Source organism: Jaculus jaculus, chromosome 8 (genome assembly GCF_020740685.1).
Source record: "Jaculus jaculus isolate mJacJac1 chromosome 8, mJacJac1.mat.Y.cur, whole genome shotgun sequence".
NCBI lineage: Eukaryota > Metazoa > Chordata > Mammalia > Rodentia > Dipodidae > Jaculus > Jaculus jaculus.
The window spans coordinates 117,055,984-117,072,931 of NC_059109.1; the positions used below are offsets into that span (position 1 = coordinate 117,055,984).

General features: G+C 44.3%; 1 protein-coding gene and 1 pseudogene across 1 annotated transcript in view; both read right to left on the bottom strand.

Moving 5' to 3' along the window:
• The window catches only part of Mroh8 (maestro heat like repeat family member 8), a 66,316-nt gene that overhangs the window by 40,500 nt on the left and 8,868 nt on the right, over positions 1 to 16,948 (bottom strand). Inside the window, exons 4-6 of the mRNA XM_045156772.1 lie at positions 12,407 to 12,529; positions 3,880 to 3,959; positions 1,933 to 2,077 (exon numbers count right to left, since the gene is read on the bottom strand). Coding sequence (XP_045012707.1) covers positions 1,933 to 2,077; positions 3,880 to 3,959; positions 12,407 to 12,529 — 348 coding nt within the window. The remainder of the gene's footprint in view (positions 1 to 1,932; positions 2,078 to 3,879; positions 3,960 to 12,406; positions 12,530 to 16,948) is intronic.
• On the bottom strand, positions 348 to 434 carry LOC123463031 (annotated as a pseudogene).

A 16,948-nucleotide genomic window follows, 5' to 3' on the forward strand; every position in this document is an offset into this window, starting at 1 on the left:
GAGAGAGAGAGAGAGAGAGAGAGAGAGAGAGAATGGGCATGCCAGGGCCTCCAGCCATTGCAAACAAACTCCAGACACGTGCGCCCCCTTGTGCATCTGGCTAACGTGGGTCCTGGAGAATTGAACCTGGGTCCTTTGGCTTTGCAGGCAAACACCTTAACTGCTAAGCCATCTCTCCAGCCCCTGCTTTTAATTTTTTTAAAACTTTTATTACTTATTTGTGTGTGTGTGTACAGATGTCCGTGTGCAATGGAGCTTGCGTGGAGGTCAGAGGACAACTACTTTTGGATTGGTATTTGCTTGTCTACCTCAGGTGAGGTAGGGTTTCTTCCTCTGGATTCTCTCTCTCTCTCTTTTCTCAGAGTTGTTCCTCTCCACAGAAACCTTTAGTAAAAGGCAAAAAATTTATGCTATCTGAAGAGAAAGCAGATATTCTTTCTCTTATTATTTGTTGCAGTGGCCACAAGCTTTGGGGGCATTCTCCTATCTCTGCCTCTCATCTCATTGTCAACATGCTGGGATTACAGGAGCCTGTCACAGCTCCTGGCTTCTTACATGGGGTCTGGGGAATAAACTCAGGGGCTTTATTCACTGAGTCATCTCCCCAGACCATCAAGTTACTTTTAAAGCTGACTTGTGACTTTTTGTGATATCTTGAAACATAGGAGTGAGTTGTCTTCAATAATGCCTTACCAACCAATTTAGTAGCCACAGACAAAAGTGACTTCCTCCTGCCTGAAAGCTCGCCTCTCTTCCTTCTTCTCTCACCCCATGAGGAAGACTTGCCTGGTCACCTATGGGAAAAGCCCCTGTTCCTCCAACTGCAGCACCACCTCTTCCTTGCTTTGTTTTATTCATAATACTTAACACTTTTCGCTAGCTGATGCATTTATTTACCCATGGTTTGTCTCTCTGCACTAACAGGTAGCTGCATGAGTGGGACTGCACTGCTGATCTCTCCTGCCTGTCATAATGCTTAGTACACACACTCCAGAAAAAGCCGGGTATGGTGGCACACACCTTTAATCCCAGCACTTGAGAGGCAGAGGTAGGAGGATCGCTGTGAGTTTGAGTCCACCCTGAGACTACATAGTGAATTCCAGGTCAGCCTGGGCTAGAGCAAGACCTGACTTTGAAGGAAAAAAAAAAAAAAGAAAAGAAAAGAAAAAGAAAACAAAATGCCAGCAAAAGTAGGGCTTGGTGGCACACACCTATAATCCCAGCACTCTGTGGGTGCAAGCAGAACTGCAAGTATGAGGCTAACCTGAGCTATACAGAGACCCTATCTCAAAAAGTCTGCAAAATATATGAATTAATATACCTACTCTTTTAAAATCCAGAGGAAAGAAAGGAGGAATGAAGGGAAAATGAAAAGAACATAAAATTAAGAAAAGACAAGCTGTTATTTATCTACCCATTATGTTCACCAGACTTGATTTCAATGGCCTTGGTTAGTTTCCGTCAACTGTTCTCAAAAGGTAAAGACAGCCAGGCTTGGTGGCACATGTCTTTAATCCTAGCACTTGGGAGGCTGAGGTAGGAGGATCACTGTCAGTTCGAGGCCAGCCTGAGACTACATAGTGAATTCCAGGTCAGCCTGGGCTATAGCGAGATCCTACTTTTGGGGAAAAAAAGTGGTGTGTGTGTGAGGGGGAAACTGGAGGGACGGCCTAGTAGTTAAAGCACTTACCTGCAAAGCCAAAGGACCAAGTTCGATTCCCCAGGACCCACATAAACCTGATGCACAGAGTGGTGCATGTGTCTGGAGTTTGTCTGCAGTGGCTAGAGACCCTGGTATGCCCTCTCTGTATCTGCCTCTCTCTCTCTCTCAAATAAATAAATAAATAAATAAATAAATAAATAAATAAATAAATAACAGTGAAGACAGCTGAGTGTGAGGATGGGAAACTCCCAGAACAAAGAGCGAGTTACCTCTGCATTGTAGGGATGGTTTGGAATGGTCTCCTGCAGCTCAGTAAGATGGCTTACAGAGGGCAGAGTGATTATACTTTTGGTGGTAAGACTGAGCAATTCTTCACCATCTTCAGGGCCAGACAGCAGGTAGATATTTTGGTAACTAAGGAAAGACAGTTTGGGAAGAGCAATTTGGGAGGAGAGTTTGATTTGAAATTGATAAGCAGGGACTAAGGTAACTAAAGAAGGAAGGTGGGGTGGAAAGATGGCTTAGCAGTTAAGCGCTTGCCTGTAAAGGCTAAGGACCACGGTTGAAGGCTCGATTCTCCAGGACCCATGTTAGCCAGATGCACAAGGGGGCGCACATGTCTGGAGTTTGTTTGCAGTGGTTGGAAGCCCTGGCGCGCCCATTCTCTCTCTCTGCCTCTTTCTCTCTCTGTCTGTCACTCTCAAATAAATAAATAAAAATTTAAAAAAATAAAGAAGGAAGGTAGCCTGGCTGGTGTCTGCCTGTGTGCACGTACTCGCGCGTGTGTGTGCACATGCACAGATGCATGCACATATGCAGAGGCCAGAGGAAGGTGATGGGCATCCTCTGTGGCTCTCCCACCTTATTGTCTTCAAACAGAGTGTCTCATTGAACCTGGAGTTCATGTTAGTTTTTGGTCACACTGGCTGACCAATAAGCCCCAGAGATCCCCTTGACCCTGCTCCCCTCAGTGTTGCAGTCACGAGCCTTCTCATGTGAGTGCTGGGGATTGAACACAAGTCCTCATGCTTGTGCAGCAAGCTCTTACCCCTGAGCCATCTCCCCATCCTGGTGTATGGCTTGAAGAGATTAACTAGCATGGCTCTTCAATGTGTTTAGATGATCTCATAAGAGGTTGGAAGAAGAGTTCCCACAAGGTGTCAGTGATATAATTCCAGGCTCTCCACCAAGTTAGCCACTGAGGAAACCACAACTTTCCAAAGTGTGTTCGGTTGAATGTTAGCCTGGGGAATAGTAAGTTGAATCAAGCTAAAAACTTCTTGACTACAGGTCAGCCCAGAACCTTTGATCAGTTTGATCTCAGCCAAACAAGTCTCCAGGAGAAGTAAACAGTAGGAAGCCTGAGCAAACTTCTGAGAACTTGAATTCTACAGAATGAAGCAAGTACCAGCCCATTTTCACTGAATATACTTTGGACAAAACTGAATTCCAAAGCCAAAGGACGTGGATAATAGCATCAGAGTTCTCCTATAAGAATGTGGATTTTAGCCGGGTGTGGTGGCGCACGCCTTTAATCCCAGCACTCAGGAGGCAGAGGTAGGAGGATTGCCATGAGTTCGAGGGCACCCTGAGACTACATAGTGAATTCCAGGCCAGCCTGGGCTAGAGTGAGACCCTACCTTGAAAAAACAAAAACAAAATAAAAAAAAAGAATGTGGATTTTGCTTCCCTTTCCCTATATAAATAATTTTCAAGGGCTGAGAAGATGGTTCAGTGGTTAAAGGCATTTGCTTGCAGTTTGCCAGCTTGGGTTCAGTTTTCCAGTATCGTGTAAGGTCGATGTACAAACTGGCACAAAGTGGCACTTGCATGTGGACTTCATTTGCAGTAGCAAGAGGTCCTGGCATGCTCATATACTTTCTCTCTCTCTCTCTGCTCATAAATAAATAATTTTTAAAAATGCATAGTCTTCAGCCAGGTGTGTGGCACACGCCTTTAATCCCAGCACTCGGGAGGCAGAGGTAGGAGGATCACCATGAGTTCAAGGCCACCCTGAGACTACATAGGTAATTCCAGGTCAGCCTGGGCCAGAGTGAGACCCTACCTCGGAGGAAAAAAAAAAAAACAACAAACAAACAAACAAACAAAATATATATATAGTTTTCAAAAGTTAACAGGGGATATGCTAATTTGTTGTAGCATTTGGTTTTGAATGAGAAACCAGGATGCATGTATAAGGTACATGTGGGTGTCACCTGAGGTCAGTGATGGTGAAAAAGATCTCCTGGCGCACTGGGCTGGATAGCATATGCAGGGGCTCCTCTTGTAGCAGCACCTGCAATAAAAAGGAAAGAACGTTAGAGAGCTGGGAATGTACCAACTCAAGAGGCCAGAGAGGGTCAGAGCTATGACTGGTCAGCTGGCAGGATAATCACAGGTGCTGGAGCTAGACTACATTCTCGTACTTTGCTTCTTATTAGCTGTTTGAACTGACTCAAGCTAGTGAACCTCCCTCACTGTATTTCTTTCTCTTTTATTTATTTTATTTGAGAGAGAAAGAGAGGCTGGTAGAGAGAGAATGGGCACGCCTGGGCCTCCAGCTATTGCCAATGGACTCCTGATGGATGCGTGACCTTGTGCATCTGGCTTATGTGAGTCCTGAAGAATTGAACCTGGGTACTTTGGCTTTGCAGGCAAGTGCCTTAACTGCTAAGCCATCTCTCCAGCCCTCCCTCATTCTATTTCGGTTTCCTCATCTGAAAAATGGGGTAACAGCACTATGAAATGGACTGTTCAGAGTGCCTGACAACCCTCAAAATTGTTAGTATCTGTTATTCATTCATTTACTAGTGATTGTTTTATTTCTACTCTACTTAACCAGTCATCTTTACTATCATGTCTAACATCATTATGAACTGTCTGTCCTGGAAAGAACAAGTTTCCATGTTACAAGATGGCAGAGGGAGAGCTGCCATGCTGTGCTGGAAAAGTCTACAGACACAGGGAGGAAACAGTTGGAATTTTGTGACTATAAGACCCTAAGCACTGTCATCCACTTGCCTCATGCCCCCAGCCTGTTTAACCTGCTTGTGTCTGGGTTCCTTAGCTGTAAGGAGAGAGAGAGATCTTGGGAGATGATGTGAGAAACTATGGGAGATGTTAGTGAATGTGGGCCATTCTCTTCACCATGTAGAAAGCGCCCTGACCCATGGAATGAGCACACATTTCTGCTGGGTCATTCTGTCCCACTGGCTACAGCTCATCTATCCACAGGAGACACCAGGGTCCTTCAGTTCTCACTCTGGAATCTGGAATCGGTACTTCTTGTTCCTCTTCTTTTTTTCCTCCCACACTTCTCTTCTTCTCATAGTCTCATGTGACCCAAGCGGGCCTCAAACTCACTGTGGCTGAGGCTGGCCTTGAGCTCCTGATCCTCCTTCCTCTACCTCTCAAGTGCTGGCATGGGCCACCACAACCAACTCTGGGTAGTCTTCGGAGAGAATTTAGCATTTAGAAGCAGTGGTCCTATGGACTTGGTAAGAGGGCCAGTTTTAGGAAGAGGAGGACATGGTGAGAGATGGAGACAGACCTCCCAAGAACATCTGGAAGCAGAAACTTCTCTCTGCTTGGAGCAGGCTGCTCCTTCCCGTCTGGGGTCTGATGGGAACGCAGACTCCCTTTTCTTGCCTGCAGCTGTCTCCAGTGGATTTCTCTTCTTCGCCCAAAGCCCTAAGAATTCAGGAGGCAGAACATGTTCAGTAAATGTTACCCAGCTTCCTTTCTGAGCTTCTCTTCTGACTTGAATTGGGATCTTGCTGGTGCCACTGCTCTTCTCATTTCTTCAAGCTCATTTAATTTTGTGTCACAATAGCCTGGAAGGAACAAAGCATGTCTTCAGCCTTAACAACTCCTGTGGGCTCTACTCCTTCATGTCTAATTATTTTAGGAAACCGCCACTAAAGTCAGGGTCACAACCTAACATTACCCTCTCCTTACAAAGGCTACACCTTTCTAGCCCTCAATGGCTATCAGAGAAGCCCTTTCCCAGGGCTCCTAAAAAGATGATTTATGACTTTGACTTTTTTTGTTGTTGTTGTGACCATTCCCAGATTTCATCAGTTCCAGCAGATACTCTCTGGTTCTCCATTCCTGCAGCCACACCCCTCACATATGGATGAAGGCAGCACACCTTGTAGTTGAATCCTTAGGTTTGCTAGTCCTTCTGACTTCAATTCGACCCATTTTGTCAAAATGGCCTTTTATTTTTCTAGCCAGGTATGAAAGGTTTGTCATGGGCTGAAGAGATGGCTTAGTGGTTAAGGCACATGCCTGAGAAGCCTGAGGACCCAGGTTCAACTCTCCAGGCCCCACATAAGCCAGATGCACATGGTGGTGCATGTGTCCAGAGTTCATTTGCAATGGCTAGAGGCTGTGGCGTGCCCATTTTCTCACTCCCTCCCTCTCTCTCTCTGTCTCTAATAAATAAATAAAAATTTAAAAAAAATTTAAAAAGGTTTGTCATTTGTTTACAATTATGTTAGCCACTAAAATGATTCAGAAGTCAGAGCTTGTTTTTTGCTTGTGAAATTCATGTCTGGTAACTGTCTCATCATAAAATCGTCCCTTCTTCCTGGCAAGGAAGGCCACCAGCACAGAGGTAAGGAAGGCCAGTAGTTACATCACTATTACGTGATATCTTCCCCAGACACATCTGGTTGACCCAAGTGGCATCAAACCCTGTCTAGGCCAACTGGATTTTTTTCTTACAGAAGTTGGAGTTTTAGAGGGACACACAGTTAGAGGGTGTTTCCTCTGTCCCCCCACCCTGAGGTAGTGTCTCGCTCTAGCCCAGGCTGACCTGGAATTACTATGTAGTCTCAGGCTGGCCTCGAACTCATGACGATCCTCCTACCTCTGTCTCCCAAGTGCTGGGATTGAAGGCTTGTGCCACCATGCCTGGCTATTGTTAAGAGTTTTTAATCAGTGACAGAGATGCAGTCCCTGTCTTTGAACCCCTGGGGCTGTCCTGGAACTCACTCCACTGGAGGCTGGTTAAACACCTTCCATAGATTCTAAGAGATATTAGTTGTTTTTTAAACTTCAGTGAGCCAGAGGTGATTTTTGTTACTTGATCCAGAAAGAATCTTAATCAGTGTGAACAAAAATGATAGTTTGTTTCAAAGATCTCCACAAAAGTCAGGCATATAATAATGCCTTCATTTTAATAGCTACCAATGTTTAGAGAAGCCAAGTGATTTGACCAAGGTAGACAGGGTTTTATGGAGAAACTGGATGAAGAAGGCGACGTCCTGAGGTGGCTGAGGACAATGAGGAGGCACTGAGGATAAGCCTGGAACACTGGGATTCAGTTCCAGCAGGTCTTGATGTCTCTGTCTGCTGATGGTTGGCTACCAACCACCCTCACTCCTCACTCCCCCTGGCCAATCTGCCACACCAGACCCTTGACTTTGGCCCAGCCCAATCGCAATCTTCAGCTTACCATTCAAGGCCCCACTCCATGGTCCCATCCCTCCTCTCTCAGCTTTAACCTTCGCATCTTTCCAGAAAATTTGCCTGGATTAAACTGGTTCCAATCCCATCATCCCTCTAGTTTCCCAGGTACATTTTTCTCCCCTACACCTCCTGATTTATTTAATTAATATATTTGCATGTGCGTGCACACACATGCACTTATACCAGTGCTTCTTGCTGCTGCAAATGTACACCAGTTGTTAACATCACTTTTTGGGTCTGGTTTACGTGGTGGCTTGGGAATTGAGCCTAAGGGTAGGCTTTGCAAGCAAGTGCCTTTAACCACTAAGCCATCTTCCCAGCCCCTTATTTTGTTTGACTCTAGCTCAGGCGTGCACCACCATGCCCAGCTCCCCAATTAGATGATTTTTAACATATGTACACATCCATGAGACCATCATTACCATGGAGGTAAAGAATTTTGGTCACTTGCAAAAATATCTTTGTGGTACTTTGTAATTTCTCTCTTCAGCTCCTCCCCCACCACACCCACACCTCTAGGCAATCACTGACCTGTTGGCACTACAGCTCAGTGTGTATTCTCTAGTATTGTATTTATGTGGAATCACACAGTACATCCTTTTGGTGAGGTTGAGGAGTCTCGCTTATTTTACTCAGCATAATTGTTCTGTCATTCATCCAAGTTGTAGTATGAACCCAAAGCTCATTAGTTTGTTTCTCATTGGCAGTCCTTTGTATGGGCATGACACTATTTGTTTATCCATTCTTATTTATTTATTTAAGACAGAGAAAGAGGCAGACAGAGAGAGGAGAGAGAAAGAGAGAGACTGGGCACACCAGGGCCTCCAGTCATAACTCTAGACACATGCGCCCCCTTGTACATCTGACTTACATGGGTCCTAGAGGATCGAACTGGGATCCTTTGGCTTTGCAGGCAAATGCCTTAACTGCTAAGCCATCTCTACAGCCTTTTGTTTTGTTTGTTTTGTTTTTCAACATAGGTTCTTGCTGTATTCCAGACTGACCTAGAATTCACTATATTCACTATGTAGCCTCAGGTTGGCCTCAAATTTATGGTGATCCTTTTATCTCTGCCTCCTGAGTGCTGGGATTAAAGTCATGCACCACCATGCCTGGCTTAAATTGATTTTTTTTTTTTTTTTTTTTTGAGGTAAGGTCTCACTCTAGCTCAGGCTGACCTGGAATTCACTATGGAGTCTAAGGGTGGCCTTGAACTCATGGCAATCCTCCTACCTCTGCCTCCCCAGTGCTGGGATTAAAGGCATGTGCCACCACACCTGGCACTTAAATTGATTTTTGTCAGATATTTTGTCACAGCACCAAGAAGGTAAAAATCTGCCAAATGGTTCTATAAATTAGTTATGCCAGCACATGCAGCTTTAGTGACCCATATCCTCACTGACATCTGCCATTGCCTTTCTTTTTTTATATTTTTAAAAATATTATTTATTTATTTAATTTGAGAGAGACAGAGGGAAAGAAGTGGGGTGGGGCGGCAAATACAGAGAGAATGGGCATGCCAGGGCCTGCAGCCACTACAAACTCCAGTACCCATGTAAAGCCAGATGGATGGACAAAGTGGCACAGGCATCTGGAGCTTGTTTATAGCGGCTGGAGGCCCTGGCACGCCCATTCTCCCTCTCGCCTTGCAAGTAAATAAATAAAAGATGTTTTTAAAATGACAAAAAAGAAAGAAGGGGTTGGGGGAATGGCTCAGCAGTTGAAGGTGCTCACTTGCAAAGCCTGCCAGCCAGGCTCAGTTCTCCAGTACCCACATACAACCAGATGCAAACAGTGGTGCGTGATTAGAGTAGTCGTTTGCAGTGGCAAGAGGCCCTGTTGTTCTCTCTAAGTCATTCACACACACAAATATACATATATAAATAAACAAATATTTCCAAAAAAGAAGCACATGCCTTATAGTTATTTGTTTGCAACAACTCCAATTTTTCCCTCCTTTGGGATTTTTCACAGATGTGTTCTGCTGGGCACCTTCCTCTGGGTGTTGGGAGCATTCTTTCCCAGCCCTTGCCCATGGGTCTGCCAGGATTTGCAGAACTGACTATCCATGCAGTTTTCTCACAGGTACTTGTGAACAGCTGAACCTCTTCCCAGCCCATACTTTGAAGGATACCTGAAGCAGGTATATCACTACTGGCTGGATTCATGCACCTGCAGAGGATGGGGATTCAATGTGCTTTTGCTGGCTGAGGGTTGCACTAGTGGGTTTCCAAGCTGCTGCTTGAATCACATGGCAGCCCATGGCTGTCAGGTCTGGGGAAGTGAAATTGTGGAAACAAGCCACTTGTTTTGGGACTTACAGCTGCCAACATAAGCTGTGGGGCTCCTAAATCTGTTATCTCAATCTGTTCTTTTTATTTATTTGAGAGAGGAGAGAGAGAGAGAGAGAGAGAGTAAGAGAACGAGTGCACAACGGGCACACCAGGGCCTCTAGCCTCTGTAAACGAACTCCACACACATACATCACTTTGTGCTTCTGTGCTTTATGTGGGTACTGGGGAATTGAACCCAGATCCTTAGGCTTTGCAGGCAAGTGCCTTAACCACTGAGCCATCTCCTCAGCCCCAATCTGTACTTCTTTATGTATGACTTGGAACAGTTCTCTTGTCGTGTTGTTGTTGTTTTTTGATTTTTTTTTTTTTTTTCTGAGATAGGGTCTCACTCTAGCCCAGGCTGACCTGGAATTGAACTCTCGGCAATCCTCCTACCTCTGTGTCTTGAGTGCTGGGATTTTTTTGAGGTAGCGTCTCTTTGTAGTTCAGGCTGACCTGGAATTTACTATGTAGCCTTGAACCATTGGCGATCTTCCTACCTCTGTTTCCTGAGTGCTGGATTAAAGGCATGCATGACCATGCCTGGCTCATTTGCTTTTTCTTTTTTGTGTTTTCGAGGTAGGGTTTTGCTCTGGCCCAGGCTGACCTGGAATTCACTATGTAGTAATCAGGGTGGCCTTGAACTCAAGGCAATCCTCCTACCTCTGTGTCCCAAGTGCTGGGATTAAAGGTGTGCGCCACCACGCCTGTCTCTTATTTGCATGTTTAAGTGTGACCATTACCAGCTGGACTATAAACTCTTAGAAGACAAGGATTAAAATTGGCAGAAAATTTATACCCTTTATCAAAACACCATAGTGTGTTAACTACAAAGGACCCTGTAAATGCCTGGGTCTTGACAAAACTGTAAACTGGTCTTCAATTTTTAAAATGACCAATCTAAAGGCCAGGTGTGGTTGCTCATGCCTTTAGACCCAGCACTCGGGAGGCGGTGGTAGAAGAATCGCAGTTAGCCAGCCTGAGACTACAGAGTGAGTTCCAGGTAGTCTGGGCTACAGCAAGGCCCTATTTCCAAAACCAAAAAAAATTAAAAGATCAATCTAGCCAGCCTGTTAGGTGTCTGGTTTAAGGATTACTGTTATTCCTGGGGTGTATAAGCCATGCCAGATCAGAAGCTCAGAACGTTAGAGGAACCAGCAGGGCATTTCACAGGTGAAGAAAGTAAGCATGGGCTTAAGTACATCACCTCCTTTGTAGAATCTTCCTAGATCCTTTCCTGGGATCATTCAGCCCTCAGTGCCCTGAAGATACCTGGGAGCAGGGATTCTGCCTGCCTTGTCTTTGTGGCCTCAGCTCTCAAGAAGGTGCCTAGAACTTGCAGGCATACAATACAGGGATGAATGGATGAGCTGTTGCCAGGGTGTGACTAATTACAAACAGGATAAAATATAATGACAATAATACAATCATGTTTCTCAAATGTGTCAGGGACCATGTCACATGCCTTATATTCTTTATTTTTATTTTTTTGAGGCAAGGTCAACAGACTGGCTTTTTTTTTTTTAATATGTGTGTATGTGTGTGCGTGTGAGAGAGAGAGAGAGAGGGAGGGAGGGAGGGAGAGAGAGAGAGAGAGAGAGAGAGAGAGAGAATTGGCATTCCAGGGACTCCAGCCACTGCACTTGAACTCCAGATGCATGTGCTACCTTGTGCGCTTGTGTGACTTTGTGCATCTGGCTTATGTGGGACCTGGAGAGTTGAACATGGGTCCTTGGGCTTCGCAGGCAAGCACCTTAACCACTAAGCAATCTTTCCAGCCCCCCCTTTTTTTGTTGTTTTTGTTTTTTCATTTTCTTTTTCTTTTTTTTTTTTTTTTTTTGGTTTTTCGAGGTAGGGTTTCACTGTAGTCCAGGCTTACCTGGAATTCACTATGGAGTCTCAGGGTGGCCTCGAACTCACGGCGATCCTCCTACCTCTGCCTCCCAAGTGCTGGGATTAAAGGCGTGCGCCACCACGCCCGGCTGTTTTTTCATTTTTGAGGTAGAGCCTCACTGTAGTCCAGGCTGACCTGGAATTCACTATGTGGTCTCAGGGTGACCTTGGACTCACAGCATTCTTCCTACCTCTGCCTCCCAAGTGCTGGGATTAAAGGCATGTACCACCACATCCAGCTTTTTTAAAAAAAAAAATTACTTATTTATTTGAGAGAAAGGAGGAGAAACAGAAAGAGAGAAAATAGGCATGCCAGGGCCTCTAGCCATTGCAGATGAACTCCAGACATGTGTGCTATTTTGTGCTTTATGTAGGCACTGGGGAATTGAACTTGGGTCCTTAAGCTTGGCAAGCAAGTGCTTTAACCACTGAACAATCTCTCCAGCCCTGCCCTTATATCCTCAATTAAATGCTCATAATTATTTGAAAGCTATTCTCATATTATAGATGAGGAAACTGACAAATTGAGAAGTTAAACAATTTCTTGAAGTCCCACAGCTAAAGAGCCACAGCTGGTACTCAGATGCAGGCATTTGACTCTAAATTCTGTCGCAAACTACTGTGTAAGTAATGAGAATGCAGCATTGGTAAGGCTGAGAATTTAAATGCTATCTTCACTTTTTTGTTTGTTTGTTTTGTTTTTTGAGATAGAGTTTCACTCTAGCTCAGACTGACCTGGAATTCACTATGTAGTCTCAGGGTGGCCTTGAACTCACAGTGATCCTCCTACTTCTGCCTCCGGAGTGCTGGGATTAAAGGTGTGTGCCACCATGCCCAGCTGCTATCTTCACTTTTGCGTTCTTCCTTTCCATCGCTTTCAGGGGTAAATCTGGGTGTATCTCCTTCTGAAGACACTGATATTCAAAACAACTAAAGGAACTAAAACAACTAAAGGATAGCATGGGTGAAACTGCTAAGAATGGGTTGACCATGTCAATAGTATTGCAGCCCCAGTAATTTCTAACAAACTCACAATACTTACTCTCAGGATATGCACTATTTCTTCTGTGTGCCTATGAATGAATGATTCTGTGGTTTCATCATAAGGTAAAGTTTGGCTGATAGAAGACAAAGATTTTAGGAACGCCAGCTTTTCAAGTTCACCCTGAATTTGTGGGAAAATAATAAAAACACAGTTATAAGGTATAATCTGCTTGATAAATATAGAGAAGCTTTAAAACATTTCTCAGAATGTCTTATACACCTGGCATGTCATTCAATTCATTATCATTCTTTTATGATAAGGAATGAGTAAGTTAGAAATGGGCTGGAGAGATGGCTCACAGTTAAGACGCTTGTCTGTAAGGCCTAATGACCAGAGTTCGATTCTCTAGTGCCCACATAAAGCCAGATGCACAAAGTGGCACATGCATTTGGAGTTTGTTTACAGCACCTAGAGGCCCTGGAGCACCCACTCATTCTCTCTCTGCTGGGGGTGGTGCTACATGCCTTTAACCCCAGCACTCAGGAGGCAGAGGTAGAGGTAGAAGGATCACAGTGAGTTTGAGGCCACCCTGAGAATACATAGTGAATTCCAAGGCAGCCTGGGCTAGAGAGAGAGAGAAAAAAAAAAGAGGGATCTCAGTGAAATCTCTCAGCCATTGGACCTGCTTTAGTTTGGGACTTGCTGCACTCCTCAGCTAGATGACTAGATGCTAAACGCTCTCTTCCCACCTTCCACCCTCAGGGGTGCTTCCGGGTTGTTATCCAAAGGTGCCCTCAGGTTTTTTACTGCTCATTCTCTTGATGTCATTAAATAGTCATGATTTCAAGACCTTATGGCTTCTTTTCGAAACACAGGCTCTGATTTGAATTTAACGAATTATTATTATTATTATTTTTATTTTTTGAGGTAGGGTCTCACTCTAGTCCAGGCTGACCTGGAATTCACTATGTAGTCTCAGGGTGGCCTTGATCTCTTGGCGATCCTCCTACCTCTGCCTCTGGAGTGCTGGGATTAAAGGCGTGTGCCACCATGCCCAGCTTTTTAAAAATTTAAATATTTTATTTTATTTATTTGGCAGAGAAAGAGGAAGAGAGAGAGATATTGAGAGCACCAGGGCCTCCAGCCACTGCAAATGAACTTCAGACACATGTGCCCCTTTGTGCATCTGGGTAAAGTGGGTCCTGGGGAATTGAACCTGGGTCCTTTGGCTTTGCAGGCAAATGCCTTAACCACTAAGCCATCCTTCTAGCCCCCCCTTTTTAAAATTAATTAATTAATTTAAGAAAGCAAGAGAGAATGGGTATGCCAGGGCCTCCAGTCATTGCAAATGAACTCCAGGCGCATGTGCCACCTTGTGCATCTGGTTTATGTGGGACCTGGGGAATCGAACCAAGATCCTTTGGCTTTGCAGGCAAATGTCTTAACCGCTAAGCCATCTCTCTAGCCCCACACCCAAATTTTTAAAGTTTTTTTTTTTAACTTTTAAAAAATGTTATTTATTTATTTGAGAGAGATAGAGACAATGGGTACTCCAGTGCCTCTAGCCACTGCAAACAAACTCCAGATGCATGCACCATCATGTACATATGGCTTACATGAGTACTGGGGAACCAAACTTGGGTCCTTAGGATTCGCAGGCAAGTGCTTTAACAGCCAAGCCATCTCTCCTCCCAAATTCTTTTTTTAAAATTATTTATTTATTTATTTGTGAGCGACAGACACAGAAAGAAAGACAGATAGAGGGAGAGAGAGAGAATGGGTGCGCCAAGGCTTCCAGTCTCTGCAAACGAACTCCAGACGCGTGCACCCCCTTGTGCATCTGGCTAACGTGGGACCTGGGGAACCGAGCCTCGAACTGGGGTCCTTAGGCTTCACAGGCAAGCGCTTAACTGCTAAGCCATCTCTCCAGCCCCCAAATTCTTTTTAATTTCTATTTATTTATTATTATTGGAGAGAGAGAAAATCAGCATGCCAGGGCCTCTAGCCCCTACAAATGAACTCCAGATGCATGTGCCACCTGTGCATCAGGCTTACGTGGGTACTAGGGAATTGAACCTGGGTGTTTAGGCTTCACAGGCAAGTTCCTTAACTGGTAAGCCATCTCTCTAGCCCCATTTAAGTTTTTTTAAAAAATATATTTTTGAGAGCAAAAAAAGAACGAGAGAAAGAATAGAGATGAGTCCACCAGAGCCTCTTGCCACTGCAAACAAACTCCAGATACATGCACCACTTTGTGCATCTGGCTTTATGTGGTTACTGGGGAATCATATCTGGGCCAACAGGCTTTGTAAACTAGCACCTTTAAAAGCTAAGCCATCTCCCCAGCTTAGAAGAATAAAATCTTTTTATATTTACACTATTTTTCTGATCATAAAAACAGTATTTATCACAGAAACTTTGAAATAAAGTTTAAAGAAAGAATAAATGAAGCTGGGCGTGGTAGTACATACTTTTAATCCCAGCACTCGGGAGGAAGAGGTAGGAGGATTGCAGTGAGTTCGAGGCCACCCTGAGACTACATAGTGAATTCCAGGTCAGCCTGCGCCAGAGTGAGACCCTACCTGGAAAAACCAGAAAGAAAGGAAGAAAGGAAGGAAGGAGGGAAGAAAGAATAAATCACACCAATAATTTTCTAACCTAGAGAAAGAAAACATTTGTTTGGTTTTACCAGGTAGGGTCTTGCTCTAGCCCAGGCTGACCTGGAAATCACTATGTAGTCTCAGGGTGGCCTCAAACTCACGGCGATCCTCCTACGTCTGCCTCCTGAGTGCTGGGATCAAAGGTGTGTGCCGCCATACCCAGTTCTTTTTTGTTTTCTTTTTTTAAAGGCAAACCCAATAGGTTGGCCTTCTTTTATGTGAGAGAGCGAGAGTGAGCGAGCGAGAGAGAAACAATTGGCACGCCAGGGCTCCTAGTCACTGTAATCAAACTCCAGATATGTGTGCCACCTCGTGTGCATGCAACCTTGCGTGCTTGGGTCACCCGTGTGTCTGGCTTATGTGGGATCTGAAGAGTCAAACATGAGTCCTTTCATGGCCTTAACCACTAAGCCATCTCTCCAGCCCATGGAGAAAATTTCATTTTCCACTTACAGTGTTTATAAGCTCTGGAGAGCAGGAAATGATCTTATGGCCTCACTATTTTTCACATGGATTAGTATAATCTCTAACCATGGACTTTTTTTTTTTTTTTAAAGACATGGCTTTATGTAATCCAAGCTGCTTTTAAACTCAATCTTCCTGCTTTAGCCTTCTCCCAAGTGCAAGACTTACAGGGGTGTGCCATGAAACAAGATCTCTTTGCTCCCATTCTTTGCTGTCTCCAACCCAACTCCCTATTTACAGTAGTGCAACGGCATCCATGGAGGTCAAGGCCCTCAGCAATGTAACCGCTATCGATCTCTTCACATCAGGTCTTGCTTTGGTCCTGCAGCCTTCTAAGCTCTAGGCGGCTGAACTTTCATCTGCCCTTTCTTGCTTCTTAGCCTTTGAACCTCCTGACTTCTTGCTCGAATCTCATATATTTTAAGGATTGGATTATGCTTTTTGTTCAGAAGTCCAATAAAGTGCTCTTCCTAAGGGTATCCATGAATTCCATGAATCACACTACTATCATGGTTTTGGTGATGTTCTGATATAATTATTTCCTTCATCTATTTTGCTGTTAAGGAAGGAAATAGACCTCTTTTTTTTTTTTTTGCTTTAATTCACGACAGCAATTCAGCTCCTTTATGAAAGAAATATTTTATGAAGTCTTCAGAGTACAAAGAATAGTCTTAAATTAAATAGGAAAAGAATGATTCAGACAACTGAAGGCTAACATGCTGACTTTAGGAGTTTTGTCACTGTTTGTTCTTAAATTTTGTTTTTTGGTTTTTTTTTTTTTTTTTTTTTTTTGGTTTTTCAAGGTAGGGTCTCACTCTAGCTCAGGCTGACCTTGAATTCACTCTGTAATCTCAGGGTGGCCTTGAACTCATGGCAATCCTCCTACCTCTGCCTCCCAAGTGCTGGGATTAAAGGCGTGAGCCACCATGCCCGGCTTGTTCTTAAATTTTTGTGCGAGTGTATGTATGGACGCATGCATGCTGTGGCACATATGTGGAAGCCAGAGGACAACCTCAGGGTGTGTGCGTCTTTTCCTTTCTCCTTCTTCTTCTTTTAAATATTTTTATTCATCTACTTGAGATAGAGAGAGAAAGAAAAAAAGCATGGGCAAACTCCAGATGCATACACCATTTTGTGCATTTGGCTTTACATAGGTACTGGGGAATCTAACCCAGGCAGGCAAGCAGGCAGACATTACAAGCAAGTGCCATTAGCCACTGACCCATTTCCCCAGCCTTTTTTTTTTTTTTTTCAAGGTAAGGTCTCACTGTAGCCCAGGCTGACCTGGAATTCACTATGTAGTCTCAGGTTGACCTCTAGCTCATGGAGATCCTCCTACTTTTGCCTCTTGAGTGCTGGGATTAAAGGTGTGCACCACCACACCCAGCTCCTTCTTTTTTTTTTTTTTTTTTTTTTGGTTTTTCGAGGTAAGGTTTCACTCTAGCCCAGGCTGACCTGGAATTCACTATGGAGT